The sequence below is a fragment of the Neopsephotus bourkii genome, unplaced genomic scaffold (assembly GCF_033783945.1).
Source record: "Neopsephotus bourkii isolate Nb327-2 ecotype Australia unplaced genomic scaffold, CSIRO-AGI_Nbou_v1 NB_518, whole genome shotgun sequence".
NCBI lineage: Eukaryota > Metazoa > Chordata > Aves > Psittaciformes > Psittacidae > Neopsephotus > Neopsephotus bourkii.
In genome coordinates this window covers 1,306,661-1,331,819 of record NW_026901019.1, presented here as the reverse complement: position 1 = coordinate 1,331,819, position 25,159 = coordinate 1,306,661, and the positions used below count along the sequence as shown (strand labels likewise).

Genomic DNA, 25,159 nt, shown 5'->3' with positions numbered 1-25,159 from the left:
TTGCTGTTCCATAGTCAGCACTATAGATAAGGTAGATATTAACAGGTTCATTTTAGCCTCAGGAGAAGCTCTAAGCTTTGTCTTGGTTTGTAGCTCTTTGTCTGGCAGTAAAAAGGAGCAATGAAGTAAGAAATGGTCAGAGCAGTAATAGGATTAGAAAATCCTGTTGTATTACTTCTTTCTAGTGGAAGTCTGACTGTTGTTCTCTTCAGAAAGTCAGAAGTGGGGCTGGTAACTCTACAGGCAGGAAGCCTTGCTGATGAAATAGCAGAGAAGAGTATAGGAGGGAATAAAAAGTGATGCTTTTTTGTGCCAAGAGCTTCTTGGAAACAAAAAAAGAATAAATTGGCTTTTAATATGTACAATATTTTGCTTTCTTTCAATGATAGCCTATTTAAATAGAAAAGCATTTTTTATGCCAACGTACTCTATTTTTGTATATTGCATGCAAACCATAAATAGGTTTAGGTGATGCTGTTTCATATTTAGGCAGTAGGTAAGGATGATTGTGGATAGAGTTAATCTGATATTATCACTAACACTTCACATATGGTTAAATTCAGAAATCTTTTTCTTTTAGGTCCAGTAGGATATTACTTAACTCAACTGTCCTATTATTTTTCTAGGAAACAATGCCTCCACCATCACACACAGCATTTTCTGGCCATCATTTACCATTTGTGGGTTTCACCTATACAAGTAGCTGGTAAGTTGAGAGTTCCAAAATTGTCTGAAGTCTAGTTACAAAATATCATAAGGTTCTGTCTTTGAAACCAACAAATACCAAACAGATACCACTGAATGTGGTTTACTGGGGAAATGACTGGGCCTTAATATAAAATGCTATTTGTCCAAAACAATGAGCTCTCTGCAGGTAAAACTGACATGAATTTGAAGGGCAGCGCTTGTGTTCAAAGGAGTTTTGTTGAGAAAGGTGGTTTTCAGGTAATAACTGAAGTTAACTGCATATGGCAAAGTTACAACCAGATATGTGGACTCAGAACTTTAAATATTGTTTTATTTCTAGTCCTTTGACACTCTTGTAAGTCTGGATGGGTATTTCGAAAAAAAACAGAAGACTTTTATTTGGTACTCAGCATTAAAGTGATATTTGTTATGTGCATCTCTACTGCTAAATTGAACAGTACCAAGGAAATCCATGTATGTTTCTTGATCATTTGTGACAGTAAATAAATAGATATTTACAACCATTGAAAAACCAGGCCTATGTTCCTGCAAACACGTGCTTAATGCTGGTTATGTGCCATGTCCTGGGGACTTCAAAAGCATTATTTACGTACATACTAGTGTATGTACATAAGTATCGACAGAGTCAGGGCCACAGCATTTCTGGTATGTTTGTGCCCTGGTTGTCATGTGATAACTTCACACCATTTGTTGTGATTGTTGTCGTTAAAGTATTTGGGGAAACTTGATTATTTTAAAACAAGCTGTTATTATAATCTTACTAACTGTCTACATTGTTGCTGTTTGCTGCCTGGCTGGTGTAGACTGTCCATAGTGGTCATTTTTACTTGGAGTTTCTGCACTTTTCTGTAACAAAAAATGCATTGAGGAGATAATCATGCTAGGTAAAAAGGGATTTAAATGTTAATGTGCACATACTAACAAAGTGATATTTGACTGTATAATAAATTACATGTTCATCAACAATTTAAACTATTTATTGGTTCATTTTAAAGAATTATTTTAAACACAACCTGTTATAAAATCCAGTCCTGTTTCATTTTTCCCCCTAGTGTGCTTTCAGATCGCAGCTGTCTAAGACTGACAGCTGGACCACCCTCCATGGATCTTGATGCCAGCATTCAAAGAACTTTGGAGGATAGTTTAGCAACAGAAGCTTATGAGAGGAGAATAAGACGTCTAGAACAGGAAAAGCTTGAACTTAGTAGAAAACTGCAAGGTACAGTCATTAAAAAATCCATTCAATCACTTTTCTGACTTGCAGCTTTGTAAGGTACTTTGTATAAACTTCGTAAGTTTATGTTGTGGGAAAAAAATAAATATACCTCCTGGAAAGCTTTCTAACACAAAAGAATTCTGTTTATTATTTCCATTGACAAATTAAACTTTTCTTACTGTTTATTCCCAAAATATCCCATGTATGCAGCTTCTGATAACATGCTAACTTTGTTCACACCATGCCTTGATTAGTCTGGCATGAAGATTTCGTTCTTAAAACCTCTAAGAACTTAGTTTGTCAAACTGACAAGTACTGAAAAATTGGCACTTAGCAGTTGGAAGTTACGAATTGTAGAATCCTCAGTGGAGAATCATTTGGCTTGTCTTGATTTATTAATAATATCTTTTTGAACCCCTCAGATTATCAAGCGTGTAATTTGTACCCCACTTCCATCTTTTTCTAGAGTCAACCCAAACAGTCCAGGCTCTGCAATACTCAACAGTGGATGGCCCAATAACAGCAAGCAAAGATCTAGAAATTAAAAGCTTGAAAGAAGAAATTGAAAAGTTGAAGAAACAGGTAACAGGTATGTTGTAAATATTAATGTAAAAATGTAACAGGAAATGGTATTATGGCATGAGTTTTTTTTCTCCTAATGTAATGCTTGCTCTTCTTTGCTTTCTAAGAGAGCCTCATAGTCTATTTTTACTTATTTTATCCTTCACTCTTCATTGGTAGCTCAACATTTTCTACAAATTCGACTTCATATTCAGTACTTGAGTAATTCCAGTTGCAAGGGAGAAGGAAGATTTCAGTGATTTGTGCTACTGTTACTAGTGGTAAAATTCCACAGGTTTTAAGTTGCGGTGTTGCTAATTTACATGGATGTGAATCAGGCTGTACCTTAGAATCTGTGAAACCATGACCAATTTCCATAGTAGTAGTTAGGTTTGGGGTTTTTTTCCCCCTCATTCATCCTGCATTGTGTACTGCAGGAGTGTGCAGATCCGTGTGTACTAAACTGGAAGGAAGGTTTTGTTTCTTGCTTATGTGAGTAAACATGAGGAGTGAAGACTTCAGCCTACTAGTTTTAATAGTATTAAAACTGTTTGATAGAAGGATGTTTTATTATGATTTAAGCATCAGTTGATTTTTTTCAGTATCTTATTTTCTGCTGAATTTTCCTTGAATGGGCCAAATTTCTGAGATGAGATCGCAATTTTGATGATATTTTCTTTGAAACCACAGAGGTTTGTAGTGTGCTGTTGCTGACTGCATTGTAGCTGGATGTGGAGTAAAAGCTTGTTCAAGCATTATCTTGGAACGGTACTTTTAGAAAAGCTTGGGTTATCTGGGAGGTGGGCTGTGTGCATGAACTATAGTGATACTAGGTTTTTCAAGTGGCAGGGAGTAATGAAGGATGTTTTCCGTGAGAGAGGACACCAAGTCTGCAGTTCCATAATCAGCAGAACTGACCAAACAAAACTCTGCCACTGGAACAGATCCTGCCTACATCTGTGTGAACTCTCCTCTCTCTGTGCATGCACCAGACTCTCTTGACTTTAATTCACTCGATTAAACAAGAAAAGAATATCTAGATAAAAAGAATTTAATCAATTTCTGATCTGATAAATCAGCACAATGTGGACAGGAGGAGCATATAAGGAAAGGGAGATGAGTGGGAGAAGAACCACCTCTCAGCTCTGCTGTCAGTGAGCTCTCATTTCTCACAAACCCGAACATTTATTTCCTTTCAGTTTAATTCCCTTGCTTCTGAGAGCTCACAAAGATTTTATGATAACTAAAAATTTGGCTATCAACTATCTCAGTACTTTAAGTTTGAAAAGTGTTTTTGAAATCTGTGCAGACAAAGAGCTCAGTTGCTTTAATTAATGTCATACTGCCTTTCTTTAGAACTCTCAAACTAGTCAAAAAGCAAAGATCTAGTTAGCCCAGTGTTCTGTGTTTTTAAAGAGGTTACTGGAGACACTTAAGGAAAGATTCAAAGATACCTGACATATTCAGTTCCATCTTTTTCCAGCCTTACTGTCCCAGTCTTGGCAATTCATGTTTTAAGAACTTCCAGAGTTGCATTTAGCTAATAGTGAATCAATTTGCTGTCTGTTTAGCTAGTATCTTTATCTCCTACTTTAAAGGTTTGCTATAATATTCAGTATTCTTGATGTGATGCTCTGAATGAAGTTAAAGGGAATTGTCTCTCATATTGATTCACAGCATAGTACTTCTGCTCTCCTGCTCCCTAATGGTTTCTTCAAAATAGGATCTCGAGAGCAGAGGTAGCTTCAAAGAGAGGAAGGTTGGAGGAAACTACAAAAAGGATTTGTTCTTGTTTATGTTTGTGAAAAGACTTCATTCAGTTCCTGGAAGTGTCAGGAACGCCAGCAGCAACACCCACAGAAAGAATAACTTGAACTTAACTTCCAGACATTTTGGTTTGTGTGTTTAGGTTCTGCCGCTCCGTTATGGGAGAGAAACATGCTATGTGTAGTTCATACAGACTGCAGCACATAGATTATATGTTGTTAAAATTGTGTAGTCTGAAAGTCTGTTATAAATGTACAGTTGGACAACTGCTCTGGCATGATGCAGCAGTTTTGCGTTGTACAATAAGCATTAGTTTTGGATGTGAACAGGGCTTAACTAGCTCAGGGAGGATCCCTCTGGTTTGAATGATGCCGTGTTGGCACTATGTCAGCACAAAGGTTTCTGTGAAGTTTCTCTCCAGCCACATGTCCTTCCACTTGCTGCTGTAAGGAGGAAAAAGACAACAGGATCAGAAACCCCTGTTCTGAAGCAGTCCTTGGCTCTGGTTTTGGCTCCTTGAGACCACTGCACAGCAACATCTACAAGACCAGCTTTTAATTGGGACCAGCCATTCACAGAAAAGCATCAGGATCAGCTTTAAATTACTTTTTATTCTTGAATGTGGAGCTGCAGGTTAGAGTTTAACTCATTGCTGAATGTATTGCTCCCTTCCTTTGGTAATGGAAGGGGTGAGGGGGAAGTGTGGTAACATTCCCCAGTACACCCAATACCTCTTTTCAAATTTAAAGTTGTCAGTGTCTGGTGAAGGTGGTTAATATTGAGAAGGTTTTTTGTTAAGTGTCCATTAAGAATTTTCTGCTTCACACCACATATGCATTTGTATATTTATTGCTAGATACAATATGTGCTTTTACTTCGGGGTTGGAAACAAATAATGTGGTCAAATGAGGAAGATGGAGAGTTGTCTTATCTATCTCCGGTCACCACAGAACTTAAAGCTTTCCCGGTATATACTGACTGCCTTGTGTGGTCCAGACAATACAGCCACTAGTTAGAAGACTCTCAATTTGTGCCTTGAGTTGTAGGCAAATTTTATCAAATTGGCAAGGAGAATGTTCTGGTTTGGTTGCTTTTATAGGTTTGGGTTTTTTTTGTGAGATAGATTTTAGAACTCAATTCATGACAGAATACAGGCACAAACCAAATGAGGGTCATGTCTGAATGCTTCCAAATTTAAGGGAGCTAGCTCCAAGTTTTCTGTCTGGCTTTTAAAATAACCTGAATTTCCAAATCCAGATGTGATGAACTTTAAGAAGGTTCAGTTCAGGTGCAGAGCTGAATTTTATGCTTTGGGCTCATCTCTTGGACAATTAAATGTAATGCAATAACATCCTACAGTGAGTGTTTGCATATATTAGCTAAAATGTTAGCAGTAACTAGGGTGATGAGATGGAAAATTACTGTTTACTACACATATGTTCCAATTAGCTTGTGGTTATATTCTTTAACCTGTTTTACTGCCTCTTCTGAAGCTGTAAGAGTAAACACCTGCTTAAAAAGGTAATAAAAAATGAACACGAAATGCTGTCAAGTTCAGGAGTGTCACCAGGGGGGACCTTAGAAAAATACATTTTTCTTGTCTATCTGGTTTTCCAGGAAATGACAAGCTCCCATCTGCTTTCAATTTCTGGGGTCAAAGTTGTCATTTTTGTTCGCTAAGTTACATAGGAGAAAACTTTGAGGAATCTTCAATATTGCCAAATATGTAAAGGGCAATGATGGAAGAAGAAAACGGAGCAGTGGAACAAAGTAGTTCATGCACGGAAGAGAGATTTATCTTGGCTCAGCAGAGCCATATATAAACTTTCTTTTTGCTAGTGACTTCAGAGTAGGCTACATAAGAGAGGGTGTTAATAATTTCTGGCTTTGAGCTATGTCTCTTATTTAAATGCATTCTTTTAAGTTTTTAAACAAGAGTCAATGGATTAAAACAATAGTGAATATTTGTCTGGGTATAAGCTAATGGTATTCGTTTTCTTATGAAATTCTTGTGTTTCAGAAATTACAGCTCTTCAAAATGTCTGTGGTTTTATATTTGATTTCTCCAGGAGCCAGTCTCTTTGGGTTGTGTTTATGAAAATGTAGTAAAAGAATATAGAAGAGTATAGGTGGGTTCCTGTTCTAGGGCTAAAAACACATGGTCTGAAGACCTGCCACAACTAAAATCAAGGCAAAATGTCCAGTGTTTTCATAGACCTTGGAATTAACCTACCTGCATTTATATCTTGCTTTAAATTCCTGTTTTTCAGTGAAGGACTAGGAGAGGAAAAAACATACCCGCTAGCTAGAAACTTCCAGTTGCCATATTTTTGCCATTTCAACTTTTCATGTTGTAGCATTTCAGTGCATTTATATGATATTATGTTGCTGTGGTGTAGAAATCTACTGTCGTGTAACTGGCACTTGGTGATAGTTGTAATAGTTTGCCTGTATTTATAGATGTAATAAAGCAGATCACATAAACACAACTGTTTGTCACACTAGAAATAAGTAAAATCATCTGAAGTTCATTTTAAGTGTATGGACAGGAGAACACTTGCCAGCTCTTGAGTGACCCATTATTTTTACTGTTTCTGGGGGAATGTGAGGGGAGGAGGGAGACTGTTTATAATTACAGTGTAATAAAAGATGCATTATCTAGTACATCACACTGCATAAAAGTCAAATGTATAGGTCATGTTAAAGCATACATTATGAAATTATGTGTAGTGCATGATTATTCTAAAGTGAAAAGACAAATTGTTATCATTTTCTGTGTTATTTGCAGCAAGTTGTGGCCTTTTATTCTGTTACATAAAAAACAGATAATGGCGGTTGAAACAACCTACTCCCTATTCTAAACCAGATAAGAATTGTGTTACTTTGTGATTGAATGGAGGCCAGAACAAATAGTGAAGGGTACTTCAAGGAGCTAGACTGTGGTATTCTAGAATAATGATTTATTTTTTTTTCCTTAAGATATTTAGATGTCTGCTGCTTTTTCTAGATTCTGGTCAGCTAGAGCAGCAGCTAGAAGAGGCCAGCACTGCAAGGCGGGAGTTGGATGATGCTTCCAGACAAATAAAGGCTTTTGAGAAACAGGTCAGAACGCTGAAGCAAGAGAGAGAAGATCTTAATAAGGTAAAAGCAATTTGTCAGCAACTCTTGTGAACCCTGAAGACTATTTTATTTTTGTTCATTTTGCTTGAAATAATGTTCAGCAGTAAAATTAATGAGCAGATAACAAATGTGTAGCATGACCTACTTTGCTTTCTGCCTCTATTTTGAAGACAAGGACATTATTTAACATGTTGTGTATATGACTGCTGGGTGGTCCTAGGTGGCTGCTTCCAGATAGTGAACAACTCCATGATCTAAACTGCTTGGCGGTTGCAAAGGTTTTACAGCTTCAGCCTAAGGTGATAACTATAGTAGTTAGAAAGCAAAGGAGAGAAGAACTTACTGCAGATGACTGATGCAATCTGAAGTATGGGCAAGACTGTACCAGGGAAAAAAATGTCAAGAATATGGTATTAAGGCTGTGTCACAGAAGTGTTTCTGGTAGAGAGATGTGAAAAATTGCCCAAACCTTAAGATTGAAAAGTAATTTGAAATAGCTACAGTTAAAGAATACTGGGTTTTGTTTCTTCTTTTATGTGTCCTTGTTTTCTTACTTACAACATTGGCTTTCATGGCTTGTTTTTGTATTCATAGTTAAATCAACCTGTAATCAGGTGTGAAATACACTAGCCTTTTTCTCATCATGATTATATTGGCCCAGTGTTTTGGAGTTCACGCTCAATATTGATCTGGCAGCTGTATTTAACACTTTCTTTTAACCCTTAAGGCTCTTAAAACCTTGAAAGCCGCCAGTTTCTTGAAGACCATCTCTCTTCTAAAACATGTAGGGATTAGGACCTCTTTTAACAATCTGAGAAAATGCTTTTAAATTTGTATAGATGATAACAGAGCCAAATATTAACTCTTCCTGCTGCTCTTTTTATCCTCAGACTGTCTTTTCCTTGCTTCTCTGTTCTGGTCCAGTTTGGCTGAACATCATTAAGCCATTTAAGCTGTTGTAGTCACTCATTTGTAGTGTAGTAGCACAGATCTAGGTCACAGGAAGCTTTGTGAATGTACTGTGCTGTAGAGTTATCACAGCACTAGCACTGTTAATTCAAGTGAGTTCTTTTAAAAGGATGACTATCATATATTGCTCTTAATCACTAGTGGTTTGTTGCCTGAAGCTTTCTATAGCACTGGATACTAAGGTACAGTGTGTGAAAATCGTACTCACCATTGCAGGTCAGTTTTCAAAAGCTTCTGAAGTAGAAATTTTCATAGAGCAGACTTTGCCATTCAGTTAATGCAAAATCTTTGTTTAATCATTTAGCAGCTGGGATAAGTACTATTTGTATTTAAGTTGCTCTTGAAAAACTATGCCAATGATATTTTTTTAATTAAGAAAGCAAGGTATTTTTATATTTTAATGCAGATGCTTGAAAGCCTTTGTGTTTAACCTATAAAAATGGAATACATTACTACTTGTTTTACTAACTTTGAGTAAATCCTGGCGTTTTTCTTTACGTATAGAGGCATATGATCTGTGTCATTGATGCATTCATGAAAAGAAATGAATATGTAGTTTCTGTTCACTCTGGACAAAGTGTTAGATGCGCATCCAAACACAGAGTTGGCCTTGCAGCTTTCTAGGTTTGTTACTTCATTCTTTTCTTAAACTGTAGGAACTGGCAGAGTCTAGTGACAGATTAAAATCCCAAGCCAAAGAGCTGAAAGATGCACACAGCCAGCGGAAATTGGCAATGCAGGAGTTCTCAGAGATGAACGAGCGGCTGACAGACTTACACTCCCAAAAACAAAAGCTTGCCCGCCAGCTTCGAGATAAGGAGGAAGAAATGGAAGTGGTGATGCAAAAAGTAGAAAGTTTAAGGCAAGAGTTACGCAGAACAGAGAGACTTAAAAAAGAAGTAAGTGGTGAGAAGTCGGTTTAGAATCTATGAAATGGTAGTTATATGTAAGATTTTCTGGCAAAATAATTTCTATGTTAACTGTAAGTCTTTAATTCTTTGTTTCAAACAGTACAGATTTTGTTTGCTAAGAATTTGAAGTCTTCAGTTTAGTGCTGAAGATTTACCTCTTATATTGAATACCATCAATAGGTTATTTTGGGGGGGGAGGGGGGAAGAATCCTACCTATTAAAAACTTACGTACTTTTGTAGCTGGAAGTCCAAGCTGAAGCTGCAGCTGCTGAGGCATCCAAAGACAGGAAATTGCGAGAGAGGAGTGAACAGTACTCTAAACAGTTGGAAAGCGAAGTAGAAGGGCTAAAGGTTAGTCTGTTTTGATATTAACACCTGCAAAGTTACTAGTCAAGTAGGACTTGGATCTGTCTGATTGCTTTCAGATGTAGGACAAAAGGGTGTTGTTAGTCTGTGTCTCCAGTTGATGCTGAATATTAGTGCAAGCATGCATGGCATTATTGTCCAGAAAAATGAACATTTGCCTAATGTACTTTTCAGGCCAGAGTGTTCACTGCTCACTGAACTATTTCTTAATATGCGATGATTTCTTACCCGTTTGCTCCCATTATTACTTTGTTTACCTGGCAAAACCATTTGTTTGGGGGGGTTTGTTTAGGTTTTTTTTCATGTAGGATGGTTGAGTATTTGAAGATAAACCTGCGACTTAGGCAGGTTTCTGTATAGGTTTTTTGGTGTACTGTGTTGTTCCTCAGTGTGTCAGTCAAAAGAAAGATGGTGTTTCCTCCACAATAGATGTCAAATGATGTAACTGTAAAGGAGAAGTTTTAGTGTATTCTGCCTCTCAGCCAGGAGTTGAGATGTTCTTGCACAAGAACAGGATTGAGCATGAAGGTGTTATACTGATGAGATTGCATACATGTGTAATGTGTTTTTTAGGAGCAGAAATTTAAGTAAGCCAAGAATGTAAACTGTTATTTATTCTATGATTTAGCATTTTGTATGGTGCTTTGAAGAAACAGACTTTCTCAGAAATTGAGTAAGAAAGTTTTTAATTTTCACATGAGGATTATTGTTCAATTACAGCAAGATCTGTTCCCAGTGTTCATTCGTCAGGAGAATTCTACACTTCCTTTGCAAAATGTCAGATTAGGCCTATTCTGGCATTAATTTACATGAATAAACATGATTTTTTAATTGGAATTCTGTGGGCCAGTTGTCAACATTGAGTCAGTGCACAGAGAATTTGGGGGTTATTTTGCGTTCTTTTATTTTGCCTTCCTTTGTTAAATGAAAATAAGGAAATCCATTCACTATGAAGTCTGGATTATAAAGTTTTTACTGCTGTGAATTCAGATAGTTATCTGAAAATTAAGATGTATTTCACCTCCTTTCATGAATTTTCTCCATCAATGAAGAGTTTGTATGACAGTTGAAGGCAAGAAGAATGTATTGGAGATCTGTTGATAATAAATGATATGCTGATTTATAACACCAGGCCAAGTTTATCAGAAGAGGAAAGGGGACTTGTAGCCCTCTTAGTAATAATTTGTAATCCAGTAAACACAGTTTGGATCATGTGAGGTTGTTGTCCATAGTTAAGTTCAGGAGCTTCTCATAGAGAACGGTCAATATTTAATGTAAAAATGGAAGTTTCTCTAAATGAGAATAGAAAAGCCCATAAATGATGGCAGGTCAAGTGTAAACAGGATGTTGATGGCTAAATAAAGAGAGTTTAGCCAATACTTACCAAAGGATGCTCAGAGTGATTGTGGGAAGTTCTTTAAAACCAAAAAGCCACCTTAGGAGACTCATGGGGCTGCTTGTTGGTAGGGATGAAAAGGAAATCTCTGAGTTGATAGAGGTGTGGCACAAACACTCAGTGAGTTTTTTGGTGTGACCAACTTCCCTGCTGAAGCAGGGGAGATTGCCACAGTGTGTGCTCTGCATCAGGTTGGTCAGATGAGCTGGGTTGCTCTGAGCCAGATGTGCAGGAAGCTGTAGAGCTGGCAGGCGGGTCAGATGTGAAGTTACCCCCAGACCAGTGGCCTCATCAAGGGGGTTCTGGAGGAACTCAGGTGAGAAGTAATGAGAACTATTGACCAGGACATGCCCCCTCTTATATCGGCCCACTGTGAGACTGTAACCCTTATCCAGAAGGTCCTGGAAACTGTGGAAGAGTGGGTGCGACTTCCTTAGGAACGGGGTAGAGGCTGTAGTCAGCAACAAGGTCAGTGAGCTCATGGATGAAGCAGAGACTACTGGGAAGAAGGCAGCGCGCCTTCCGTCTAGCCAAGTCCTGCAAACAACGCTGACCTGCTGGGGTTCTGTGAAGTTGCCAGTAAGTGTGTGGACAAAGGAGAGCTACTGCGTGTCATGTGTTTGGATAGTCAACACAAATCAGGCTCAGTAGGAGTCAGCACTGTGCCCTGGCAGCCAAGAGGGCAAACTGCATCCTGGGGTGCATTCAACAGCATCTAAATTACCTGTGTACCGGGCGATACATCGTGTCTCACTTGCACCATTTGTCCACTTGAAACAGGCATGTATGAAAATGCCTATTTGGAATTTAGGCTTACATCAATTCAAAATGTGTTCTCTGTTTATTCTGTTACTCTAATTCTGTATAAGGCATTATACAACACCATCCAGCTTTCACTTCTGCACCATCTGTCTTACTGTCTTAGTATTACCTTTTCATTGTGCAAAAAAAATTGGAAACACCACCAAAACATTTTACTTACCTGATACATGATGTTGTGCAGCCTAAACTTATGTGCTGTGTTGCCATATATGAGTAGGCAATTCAGTATGTTGGGCAGTAACAAACAAGTTCAGTAGTTAACTGCCTGTGCATGAAAGAAAGTTTCTGCATTATCTTTTTTCTTTTATTTTCTTTCATGTATGTAAATTTTATTTTTTAATTCTTTCTTTCTCCAAACCATCTGTTGGAGTGGCATCTTCTTTCTCCAGTTCAACGTCGTGCATCCCAAGGGCAGGACTTCACTCTTAGATCAAAACAGATGGTTGTTTTGATGAGTTACAGAAAACAATGTGGTAGCAGCACAATCTGGCTCATACATTTAGGGGGTTCTCACGTGTTCTGCTGATACTAAGAGGAAGGCCCAGCTTTCTCCTAGGAGCTCAGCTCATCTGAATGTTCCACAATGACATTTAGCTCTGGAAGTCTATTCATGCATCAGCAAAAGGAAATTGGTACCCAAAGCCATGTTTAATTAAGGGTGACTGAAAGGGTTTTAATATCTCATGGTAAGAATGGAGGTATAATTAACAAAGTATCTTCAATCCTCCCAAAGTTCTGAGACAGTCACTGTAAGGAAGGAGGTTTTCCAGTTACCTGCGCTATCTCAAGACAGTGTTTGTATTAAGTAATTTCCTTTCCTTAGACTACCTTTAATTACAGATTTAAATAATAGAAAAATTCCAAACCAAGTTATACATGTGTTTACATACAAAAGTATTTCCATACTTGGATTTCAGTGCATGTCATGCCACTACCTCATTTTGAACCTGATCTTGCTCCTCCTCTATGTTATGGCAGGACATTGAGTTTAGTGAGTGCAGCATTTGGTGCAAATGTGTATGTATCCTGAAGCAGTGTGTAAAGACTATTGACATGCCAGAAGACCTCACTAAGAGAGCTATGCAGCTGCAAGAAGTGAAGTAATTACTCTTATTGTTTAAAGCTTGTTTTTTCCTATTAATCCACTCTGATGTAAATGGTCAGTTCAAGTAAAATAGGTCAGGTTTCCCTCCTGACTGATTCAATCCTTATAGTGTTTCTGTAGCTAGATTTTAGCCTTCAGTTAAGCCTCTGCTTGTCTTAGTATAGCTTTTTCACTACTTATCTGTGCTTTAAAATATGCTGTCTGTCTATCATAGTCCTTATTCTGCATTCCTCAAAGTCACGTGAACTTGTTGCTGTCAGTGGTGTGAGTGGGAACATGAAAGTCCTCAAATTCTGTGGTCACTTTCTGACTGCATGTAAAGGGGGGTCAGAATGGGGCCAGGGATATTTAGAGATGATCAAATTTTCAGTGGATTGAAAACTATTACTGCATTTAAATTGCAAACTGATAAAGAGTACAGTTCAGATTTAGGCTGTAACAGATTTTCAAGAACATTGGGATAGGTGTGTTTAACTCAAATCTGTAATGGGATATTTCTAAACATATACTTAGGAATATTGAGTTGTTATTAAGCATCATTTTCAGCGTCCTTGAGTACTAACTTGGGGCTGTTTTATTTTAGCAAAAACAGGTTGGTCGCTCACCTGGAGTAAGCAGTATAGAACACCAGCAAGAGATCACTAAATTAAAGGCAGACCTGGAGAAGAAAAGTGTTTTCTATGAAGAGGAACTATCTAAACGGGAAATCATGCATGCTAATGAAATAAAAAGTCTGAAGAAAGAACTGCGGGATGCAGAGAGCCAGCAGCTTGCCCTCAAGAAGGAAATAATGATTTTGAAAGACAAGTTAGAGAAAACCAGAAGAGAAAAGTGAGTATTGCATGGAATTTACCTTTAAGCTGAAAATATCTTTTGAAGACTCCTGGTATGTTTCCAAGCACACTGTCACTTCCTTCACTGTCATACAGGCAGGTGCATTTTGGCTGAGCCAGGGTTGAAAACAGTCACCTTTTAAAAACAAAGCAGTACCAAAAAATGTACATCCCTGGCCTGAAACAGTTAATTTTGCAGAATTTGTGCCCTGGCTGACCATTCCAAGGTATGTAAGTTGAGTTGCAGACTTGCTGCTTGGGATAGGTTGACCCCTGGAGCTTATGTTGCTGTTCAAAATAGTTTTTTGGTATTTTTCTTCTGTTTGGTAGTTTCATCTTTTGATGCAAAATGGTGTTAGAGATCAGCTGTTGCTTACATTTCTGCCAGCACAGGGACAGCCACTTAATGCGGACTAAGACTAATCCATGCTGGGTTCCATCCAGTGTTAACATCAGTCATCAGACTACTGCAGGCATTAAGCTGCTTTATCTCTTCTGACATGGTAATTTTGTTAGAGACCTGCTTTTTTCTCTCCCACATGGTTGGAGCTTATAACTGGCCTTGAGAATGTTCTTTGAGGCATTCATCAATAAAAACAAGTTTTTCTGTTGGATAGTGTAGTGATGGGAATAGTCATAAATCAAATGTGTTCATTTTCATTCATAAAAAAATTCAGAATGCTTATAGACACTAACAGAGGTTCTGCTTTTTTGCTGCTGTAGCAAGATGGCCTAAGAAGTTCTGCTGAAAGCTGAAAGCTTAGCCAAACTGTAGTGAGTTCTTAAACATAAGTAGTAAATAAAGCTTTTATGCCCATAGCAGTGGAAACACTGCTTCTCTGATAGTCCTTTTGCACCAGGGGAAGCGGATCATACACCTTAGAATGCAGTGCATGAGCTGTTTCTTCCTAGAATACAGGTATTCATAGGCTGGATATGCCTACAAGAAAACTGGAGAGGGACTTTACACAAGCAAATATTGTGGTAGGATGAGGGGAAATGGCTTTAAGCTGAAAGAGGGGAGATTTAAATTAGACATTAGGAAGAAGCTGCTCTTCTTTTAGCTTTTGTGGTCAGGCATGCAGAGCCTTTTGTGAGCCTTCCAGTTCAGAGGTGTTCAATGTGAGAGTTGAAGAGGAAGCACCTGGAGGCTTTATGTTGAAATAAGTGGAATTATTTCAACAATGGGCTTGGGGTGGGTGTGAGGGTTAAAGTGTGTGTATGCAGTTTGGCAAAAGCATTTTGGAGGTCTAAAAATAATCTTTAGTGCTTATGAAAAGGCTTTGGTAAATGGGTGTGGTCGCATTACTTCATGAGGATTTGTAGCATAGAGTGAATTACGTGTGTTACTCTAAACAAGGGTCAGTAAGAGCTTGGTCAGAATCTGTGCATAGTATTTTTGTGTAACTTGCTTTTGGGTAGTTTCTGTTTCTGTTTTTTAAAATAGGTGTTGTTTTCTTTGTTTCCTTCAAATTTATGTTTCCTTCTGCTATTTCAACAGCGTAAGTTTTCAATGGGGAGAAACTCCCTTTCTGTACTTGCCCTTTGCTAAAGTCTCCTAACCTCCGTGCGATTAAAATTGGGAATGTAGGAATGTGGTATCAGGCCAGTGATCCGTGTAGCACAATATTCCGTTTCTTAGAATCATGTTTGTAGAAGTTTCTTTTAAACCTGTCATTTAATGGCAGATTTATGAAGCAGAGAGCTTTATCAACCAGCGTTTAGGGGTTTTAAATTGTGTGATATAAGGAAGCCTGAGGGCTGGTGTTTGTTCCAGTCTGCTTTCCTTGGTTTCAAAGCAATGAGTATCTCTCCACTTTGTACAGCTGCAGTAAAGAGCTGGAGGGACAGAGTGATACCATGAAGCTGTATTTCACATTGCTTGCATGTGGTTTGATAGAGTTATTTTACTGATAAAAAGAAAGCTGGATCATGTATGCTTTCTTAAACTTGAAGGGCAGATACAGAGCTAAATTTCTGATGAGAGAAAAAGTTTGATGGTAGAAGAGGGCACCAGGTTTCAAAGCAAATGCCTTATTTTGATCTTCCTGGCTGTCCAAGGTATGCCTATGGAGTCTGTTCTGTGCTTTTCTGAGTTGGTATTTCGGTGTGATATGTTACAGCCACATTCTCCTCGTCTAAAATGTATCTTTGTTTCTGTATTACACTATAGCAGTCTGACTTACTGACTTAGTGACAATCACGAGTTAAATTAAGACTATAAAATACAGAAAACTACAAGTATGTTGGCTATTTTACTGCTCCAAAGCTTCCTTAACCCACCACTATTTATGGCTGCTTTGAGCCCTACAGCCTTAAAAGAACAAATTTTAGACAAATAGAAAATAAAAAACCCTGAAGAAAACCATAAAAGCTAAATAAAAGAAATAAATACAGATTTAGTTCGGTCTACTGTCTGAGGAATTAGCTTTGAATCTGTGCCTTGCGAACAGAAGCAGGACCTGTTATTAATTCCCCTGACAGCCAATGCTTTAATCTCTTCCTGCCTTTTCCCTAGACTGCTCATCATATGCATGGAATCTGTTGATACAGAAAAGGAGTGGTGGTAAATTTCAAACTTGGCATTTGTGCAGTAAGGGTAGTCTGTTACTTTACTAGAATGGAGTGTTACGTTTCAAAGGATGCCTAGCAACATACAATTTCACCATGACTCTAACATGCTGTACTAGATTTCAAAGAGTGGTTGAAGCACTAAATGAATTTTAAATTGGGAATAGGAAATTCAAACCAGCATTACTCTTAACTGGGTACACTGTAACCACTGACATCTTTTAAGGTCTCATCTTTTAAGGGTGTTCTGTCCGTTTGGCAGAGCTTTAGTAGTTCAGCAGCTCAGAAAAAGAGGCGAGGATGTAATATCTCTGTTGTACAATGTAAAATCCAAATCAGTATCCAGAAGAAAAATCACAGTGCTCAAGAGAAGGTTTCCCCTGGATTGTATTTCTACAGTGCTACCCTTTTACACCAAGTACTTTTCCAAAACTTTTTAAGGCTGCACAGTGGTGTTTGCTGAATGTTTACTGCATCTCTGACACTTATAGTATAGCTCCATCAACCTACTGATGAACTTTGTGCCAGTTACCTGAATGACTGAATACAAGATGCAAAAGTAGCAAGTCTGAAAAGAGTGGATGTGAGGTGGAAATCGCATGTCCAAAACACTGCTGTACACCACTTTCAGGAAATTACAGTGTTCTTTGGTGAACAGAGCACCTGCAACTTCCTTTATTTTCAGGGTCTCATGTTCATTGTGCAAGATCAAAGCTGATGTTAAGTGGAATTAATCAGGGGTTCTCCTCCGCTGAGTGACATTCACAGGGAAAGGGAAGGTTTGAGGGGAACAGCTACTTTGAAACTTGTTCTCAGAAAGAATGGTCCAAGCCTGCTGTAGAATCTGGTGGGACTCAGTGTGTAGGTTATCCACCCAGTTTTGACTGATAGTAGGCATATAGTACTTGAATTAACCATTCCAGTGTGTCCTGTCTGTTCTAAATTGTCCAAAACCTAGCCCGTATAAGCTTTTCTCATTATAGACCCAGCCGTGAGTGTGCTAATTTAGCTTCTGTAGGTTCTGGTTTCATAACGTGATCATTTTTGCTTTTCACTCTAAGTGAAACTTGGATTTCTAGCAATACAAAGTTAGAATAATGTTTCTGTGAGCTGAGAATTTACCCTGAGCCTCTCAGTATATTGACGCAGGCTTTGATCTGCAGAATTACAGCTGCCTAGTGTTGGAGTGTTTCATCTGAACAATGTAGTAAGTGTAAGTGGATTGATAAACATTAGCTCAGTGGACCTCTATCAGTTCCATACTGAAGGAAAGATCATTGTCTTAATGATAATATTAAACACACGGTCTTACAGACCTGTAATACATTACTTAGTTTAAATAGGCTGTAGTATTACCAGCATAGTACTTCCTTTTCAGCTAGTGTGTGCATTGATCTTTTTGTCTTTAAGTGAACAGTGTAATGAGTTCTGGAATAAGAAACTTTCTAATTCTGCTTCATTTTATTTTTTAGCCAAAGTGAGAGAGAGGAATTTGAAACAGAGTTCAAACAGAAGTACGAGCGAGAAAAGATTCTGCTGACAGAGGAAAACAAGAAACTTTCAAATGAACTCGATAAGGTAAGTGCTGATTAGTTGTGATTTGAGTTTACAGTTAGGCTATGTATAAATCGGACAATATGGAGCTGTATTGGTTATTATTAACTCTTAATTCATAGCAGAAATTGATATTATGCCAAAAGTGGTGATCAGTATTTGATTTGAATAGAGTATCTACATAGAATCACAGAATGGTTTGGGTTGGAAAGGACCTTAAGTTCATCAAGTTCCAACCCCCTGCAGGGGGACAGGGACAGCACACACTAGACCATGTCGCCCAAGGCTCTGTCCAGCCTGGCCTTGAGCACTGCCAGGGTTGGAGGATTTAGAATTTGAGAATGTATGCATATATATATATATATATATATATATGCATGTATGTTTATTTGTGTGAAGGAATTGAGTTAGATGGTCTTACAGTTTAGTAAGATTCATCTTAGTCAATACCTTAAGCCAAGAAAAAAAGGTGATTTATTTCACTGTATGACCCCAACATAAAAATACATAGTTAATGATGTGGTTACTTAGGGTATATCTGCATGTCAGTTACTATGAAAAAGCAGGGCCCTCCCACCCACTGAGATGAAGTATTACCTTGAGATATTAAAAAAATACAAATGATAAGGCATATTAATTGAAGTCTGTTGAGCAAGGAATAATTGTTTCATGCATTTAGATTATCTCTTTATTGTTCGTTTTGACAGGTTATTCAAGTTCATTGTGGATTAGCCAAGTTTTGCTAAACTAGTCTATTCTTTTTGTAATATATTAGATCTTCTAAAAATATGATGAAAGTAGAATGTTCTTCAAAGTAAGCATGTGTGCATGCCAGCATTCAAATTGAATTCTGTTTTCATACCACTATACAACACATGCTTTGCCTATATGTAGGCTTAGTCCAAGAGCAGTAAGAGATTTGTCACTTTGATAGTTTTTCAGCTTAGTGTGAGGCATATTTAAATCGTAAGTCCATTTAAATGGTAAGTATGGAGTAGAGTACTTTGGAGTAAAAAGCAGAAGAGATTTAAAACTGATTTTTTTTTTCACCGCTTCAATTTATTAATGTATTTCAGTACTAAAAGAGGCTTTTTACTTGAGAGCCATTCTCCTAAGCAGGGCTTCCTATAAAGTCTTTCTGATCTCTGATTCCAGTTTGACTTTCTGAATAGCCATTTAATGCAATGAAGGTTTAGTTCCCCATACCAAGCCAGGTTAGCTGTGGCTTTGTCTTGCAGAATGTGCATGTATGAATGACAGCTCTGTGAATGTGAGAGGTTAATTGTTGGGTATAACATACTGTACTTACAGATGTGCATTTAATTTCAATTTCCCTGACTGCAAGTAAGTAAAATGAAAAAACAGGGGAATGTCTCTCACCTGGAGAATCTCAGGACTGACTCATGCCTGTATCTGTTAAGCCTCTCATTCTCCATGGTTACTAAACAAGGGAGAGGTTTGGCAGTTTTATCTGAACTGTAACAAATTTTGTGCCCTTGCTTTGCCCTTACAGTGTAGGTTTTTTCATATAGAACATTCCACACCTATATGTTGCAAAGCAGAAACCTCTGAAGAGTTCTGGAGGTATTTAGAGACTAATTCTCAGAAAACTAATTAATTGGAGTAAAAATGCAGTTCTAGTCCTTAAGAAGAGATTCTGACTTTTATTGTTGCATGGTGTTTATCGTGATGGGTAGTATCAATTTCTAAAGCAATGTGAGTGAGAGGAACACATGGGTTTGAGTCTGCAAAGGTGGAATCACAGCAGCTTATACCATTCTCATTCAGCTTACTGCCATGTTTGAGAGGCTGAGTATGAATAACCGGCAACTGGAAGAGGAGATGAGAGATCTGGCTGATAAAAAGGAGTCCGTTGCCCACTGGGAGGCCCAAATTACTGAGATCATCCAGTGGTGAGTCCTCTGCTCTCATGTCACTGCAGAATCCCCTCATGATGTGGTAGGGCTGTTAACTTAGTTTTTGCCTTTGCACGTGGCACTTGGAAGTGCTTAGGTAAAATCTTACAACTGGCCTGGAGTGTGCTGTATTTTTCCATGAATTTTAATAATACCTAAATCCTCCTTAGGAGTGAAAGTGTCTAACCAAACACAGCTCTTTAAGTGCAGAATCATGGCCATTGGGTGTGGCTTGTGGCTTTGGAAGAATGCTGGAAGGATCATGTGCCGAGCTCACGCCTCGGAGAGGGAACAGTCCTGGGAAAAGCAGTGGCTGAGTGGCTGTGTCTCGGCATTAATTTCCTTCATCTGCTTGTCATGTGGCAGAATGAAACCAATACAGTGCAACTTTTATGTGATGGGTTTTTTTACAAGGAGGGCATTTGAGACTACCACAAATAAATAATGACGTTATGTTTCTAACGTCTTCTGGCCAGTTCTAATAAGTCCAGGACCAAAAAACCCAAGTTGAAACTATTCAGAGAAAAAGATTGTTTTATCTAGGTGGTCTTTATTTTTCCTCTCCATGCCTGCTTCTCTCCCCTCCCTTTTATGGTCTGTTGCAGTGTTTAGCATCTACAAAACCAGTTTGCATTCACATACTTTTTTTACAGATTACCCACTTCTGGGAAGATTTCATCATGATATACTCATCTTTTTTTGGATTACTGCTTGGTTATTCCCCCCCATTATTCTTATCTCATGTTAGTAAAATTCTGATTTGTTGTGTCAAAGCAAAAATGGGAAACGTTTCCTATGATGAAATGGTTTGGTATTTTTGTAATGTCAGTATCATTTTGTTATCCAAATACACAGAAATTTGGCTTTTGCATATTGCCATATGAATATGTAACAGGAAAGAAGGGCTATCCTCTGGGCTTCTTAAAGTGTTGTAAGCAGTGATTGTAACATGAAGTATGTAATGCCAGTCTGTGCTACGAAGTCCATAGTGTCTCAGGCCAGTATATTTCTAGCAGAGGTTAACAAATACACAGGGTCTACTTTGTGCATATTCCTTTTCAATCTTGTCTCTCATAACTGAGTATAGTAGATGGCATCACTGAAATAAAAAATATGTAAGAGTTGTTTAAATGAACAGTTAATTCCTAGATAATCAGAAATGTTTATTTGGGAAAAAAAAAGGTAACAAGACAGACAAGTCTATTATTTCACATTCCATATTTTAATAAGGTAATGCTTATCGTTCTTAATGCACCAAGGTAACCAAACCCCATTTTTTAGATTTACATGTGAAAGCACTCCTGAAACTTGGCAGTTCTAGCAAAAGCCAAGTCTGAATTACTTAACACTATGTAAAAACATACCAACAGCCATTAGGAATGTCCCTGCTCCAATTTATGAGAGTGTTTAATATTTTAAGATGTGCTACTGATGTGGTTTAGGCTTGCGATAAAGGATCTCACATGTATTAGAGATGTTGCTGTGGGGGTAAAAGAGGTTTGGGTGTTTTGTATCTCTAAAGATACCTAATGAAACCGATCAGGTACATGCAAGACTAGCTTTCTAAATAAAAGATACCATTTTTTTAAAAGTATGGAACTAAAAATTAAACAATTCTGTGAAAAGAAAGAAAAAAGATAGAAGTACTGTGAGCAGACTTGAAAGATTAAAAAGATGTGGCTTGGTTCCAGTTCCTAATCGCGATACACATCCCAGTACTTTCTCTTCATACTTCTCTCTGCTGATGTTAACTTTTTTTCAGCAATGTGAGGCCTTAGCTTGGCTCACGTATTTTTTCTCATTATGTTTAGATTTTCCATGTGTTACCCAGGTAATCTGGTCATGTCCCTCTGCTGGCCTTAGAATTCAGCACTGCATACTGAAAGCAGGTCCTTCTCTGGGGATTTTTTTTTACTGTAAACATGGGATGCTATATGAAGTATTTCAACATCTATAATAATGATAAACATTTTAAAAAGGAGAAGAAAAAAAAAAAGAAGAAAACTAGTCTTCTTTAACCTTTCACAAGCCCTGTTTTCCTCAGAAGAATACACAGTTTTAATCCGTACCTGTCCACCTCTTCAGCATGACAACAGAATGCTTTGGTGCTAACAAAGTGGGGGAAAGCTTGTAGGCTCCCTCTTCAAAACTAACAGATTATTCACATGATATTACCTTAAGATAGGGACTTGGGGTGCATACTTTCCACCTCTTAAACTTGGGGTTTGGCCACCATCATCGTTCTGTACCAAGATTCATGAAGGATGGGAGGCAGTAGATGGACTTAATTACTGGGTTTGTAAACAGTTTGTTCAGCTGCCTATGGTAGTTTGAAGGATTTGTTGTAGTCCTGTAGTAAGTAACACAAGCCTGAGGAGTCCCTTATGTCCTTCAATTGCTTTGCCATCTAATAGATATCTCTCTCAGGAAATCTGTCCCCTGTTCGAATCCACATTTTGGGTGGATTTCTTCATGACTCCTTGCACCCTTTTAAATCATTATTTCCTTTAGATTTTATAACTTGTGAGTTATTTGGATGGCCTGTTACGTTCCCTTTAGCTTTTTCCTGCTTTCTTACTGTGCTCTCTTGAATCTTTTTAGGGCAAATATACAAAAGCCTTTTCATTTTTTGCTGTTATTATAGTAAGATTCTAGAAATACAGCCAGATTTTGATACAAACACTTGAATCAAACTGTCATTGCAAATTCCAATATGGTAGCAACAGACCCTCACAGATCACTCAGCCTTAATGGAGCTATTACATTGACGATTTATATTAGCCAAATCACTCATCATTCCTTGACAAGAGTAAGAAGTATTGAGGCTTTTATTGTCAGCTATAAATTTTCCTTTGGAAAATGGGAAAGAGATTGATTGCATTGGAGTTTCATGCAGTCTCTTCAAAAAGGAATCTTTTAAATAGCCATGCTGCCATATTTCTGTTCTGCTGCAGAAAGGAGGTCGATTTAAATTTTGGTAGTGATTGCTGTTTGTACTTGGAAAGAATCTTACTAGTCTCTCTAGGAGGGATTCATGTAACCTTGTTCTAGAAGTCCTAAGGCAGATAAATCCCATTAGTAGTACTCAGAAGTCACTTTTTCTCCCCATTGATTGAAAATGAAGCCTAGGCAACTAGTTCAAATGAATAATTCTCTATTGTTGAGTATGTTTATATGGATGAGCTAAATCCTACCTAATTTACCTAGTGGATGTTAGGCTTAGATTCAGCTGGGTGGCTCTCAGGAGAAAGCACAAATTATGGAAGAGGATTAGCAAAAACATTTTGGGAAAATTCAACTGTAAGAAACTCAAAACATGAAAAATCCTGAGATGCATCATGCTTGTGGTGTGAATAATCAGAAGTTTAGTATCTATGAAATAGAAATTCAGGAATGCAGTGAGAAATATCAGTGTTTGGGAGCAGAGTGAAGTGTTGAAACGTCTGAGAGAAGCAGCTTTAAATCCGCATTTTGTTGAGGAGAGTTGTGGGGAAGAAAAAAAGATGCAGGGTTTTTAGCATAGTGATACAAAGACAGAAATCTAAAAGCATTGAGAAACCAGGAGAATTGGGAGTGATGGCTCTTGAACTTCTTTAGTGATTTTAAATCAGGTGAGATGCAGCTTGGCCTAAGACCCCAGGGCTTTAAGCCCACTAATGTTCAGCAAAACCGTTTAGGCATCTGGGTCCGTATTGTATTGTAAAGTAGGAGACAGAGGCCTGGAGAGTCTGAGTTTCCAAGCAGCCTGACAAATAGCGTACTCCGTATTAGTGCTTATTCGAAGGTTGTCACGGTGTTAGCTCCAACCAAACAGTTGAATTTAATGTGACAGGAATTTGTACTATGTTGCTGTTGTAGGTTCTTTATAGTTAATGAGCTGAGCTTGCAAGGGCACCTCTGTTATATATGAAAACAGAACAGTTAACCTCAGCTAAATTTTCAGTAAACAAAGTTGATTGTGTGGAACCCGAAGAACTTTTCTGCCTTAGGTCTTTTGTTGTGCTCGGTAGGGCTCTCCCCAGGAAGTGGGGCAAGGAGAGAAACATTAGTAAGAGTAACTTTACCATTCTTGCTCTGGTTTTTTGTTTGTTTTTAAAGCCAAGCAAACAAAAGCAACCCAGCAAAACAGTAAGAAATCAGAAATCTACAAGACTGCTTGGTTCACGCAACCCATTTGACATCAGTGTTTGCAAACATGCCTTTAATCACTGTTCATTATCGAGGGAATTTTGCCATCTAGTGGACAACAAAACTGTGTCCCCCAATTTGTACTGCTGTTTAGTGTCTTCCGAAGTCTGAGGAGGTTCCTTGAAGCAAAACGTTGACTTTATCTTTTCATTTTCTATTTTTTTGCATGTTCTGTGAAACATCTTTTTGAGATTTTTCCATGTGCAGCTTTTCAGCATTCAGAGCCTGAAGCTTCTGTGCATCACAGACCCAATAACTGAAGTGTTTCCTTGCCTTCCATAAGGAAGGGTCTATGTGGCATGATAAAACTTGACAAAGAAATTGGACATTGAAAGTTTGTCAGCTTTAGGTAGAAAAGTTAAAAGAATAAGACTCCAAATCAATGTAATTTTAACTCTGACATTTTCCCTTTTTTCCTCAAAGTTTTTACACGTTAAAAAGGAAGATAAATGCTGATTTCTACATCACTTTTCCTTCCTTCTACATCACTTACTTTCTTGCCTTGAGAGCTTCACATTCCTTTTACTCCTGCTTACATTACACTCTTTTCTTTTTACTATGTATTATGCACCTTCCACCCCCCCCAAAAGCATCTCAGTGCTATTTCTCATATCTTTTGCCCACTCTTATATGCTAAGTAATTTGTATAGGCCAAGTTTATCTGTATCTGGTCATTGCAATATATCCAGGATGTTATGGGAAAAGAAGTTGGAGTGCTGCTTCCACTGAGTTCTAGTATACCTTGGGAAAAATAGTGACTCATTAATATCAAAACTCTCACTGACTTTATTAAAGTTGTGTTCTTTTCTGGGCTCTTCCCTACCTCTTGAGCTAAATTACAGGCAAGAGACAAAGCAGATAAAGCCCAAAGCATGAATAAGTGCTTAGTTTTTCATGTTGAGTGTGAGTTTTGTGGTCACTATTTTTGCATTAGCCTCCTCTGTATTAAAGCAATTTTTCTTATGTAAACTTTAAACTGCTCAGCCAGAAGTCAGTACAACCTGTAGCTGTTTAGTCCATGGCTTTTGCATTGTGATCTTGCCATAAAGTCACTGTGGGAAAGTTCTTCTGTTCTTCCCCATGGCAGTTCAGAGTGTGTGCTCTACGTCTTTCTTGCCTCCTAGTCTCTAAATCTTTGTTGAAATACTGAGTTTA

The 25,159-nt window shown here is 38.0% G+C and overlaps 1 protein-coding gene across 8 annotated transcripts in view; it reads left to right on the top strand.

The window, feature by feature from the left end:
• Positions 1-25,159, top strand: part of CDC42BPA (CDC42 binding protein kinase alpha) — a 175,361-nt gene that overhangs the window by 105,046 nt on the left and 45,156 nt on the right. For all 8 annotated transcript variants that reach the window (XM_061350508.1, XM_061350509.1, XM_061350510.1 and 5 more), the window contains exons 10-18: positions 627-706; positions 1,761-1,927; positions 2,391-2,513; positions 7,260-7,393; positions 8,998-9,240; positions 9,494-9,604; positions 13,526-13,773; positions 17,819-17,924; positions 19,689-19,813. In XM_061350508.1, coding sequence (XP_061206492.1) covers positions 627-706; positions 1,761-1,927; positions 2,391-2,513; positions 7,260-7,393; positions 8,998-9,240; positions 9,494-9,604; positions 13,526-13,773; positions 17,819-17,924; positions 19,689-19,813 — 1,337 coding nt within the window. The remainder of the gene's footprint in view (positions 1-626; positions 707-1,760; positions 1,928-2,390; positions 2,514-7,259; positions 7,394-8,997; positions 9,241-9,493; positions 9,605-13,525; positions 13,774-17,818; positions 17,925-19,688; positions 19,814-25,159) is intronic.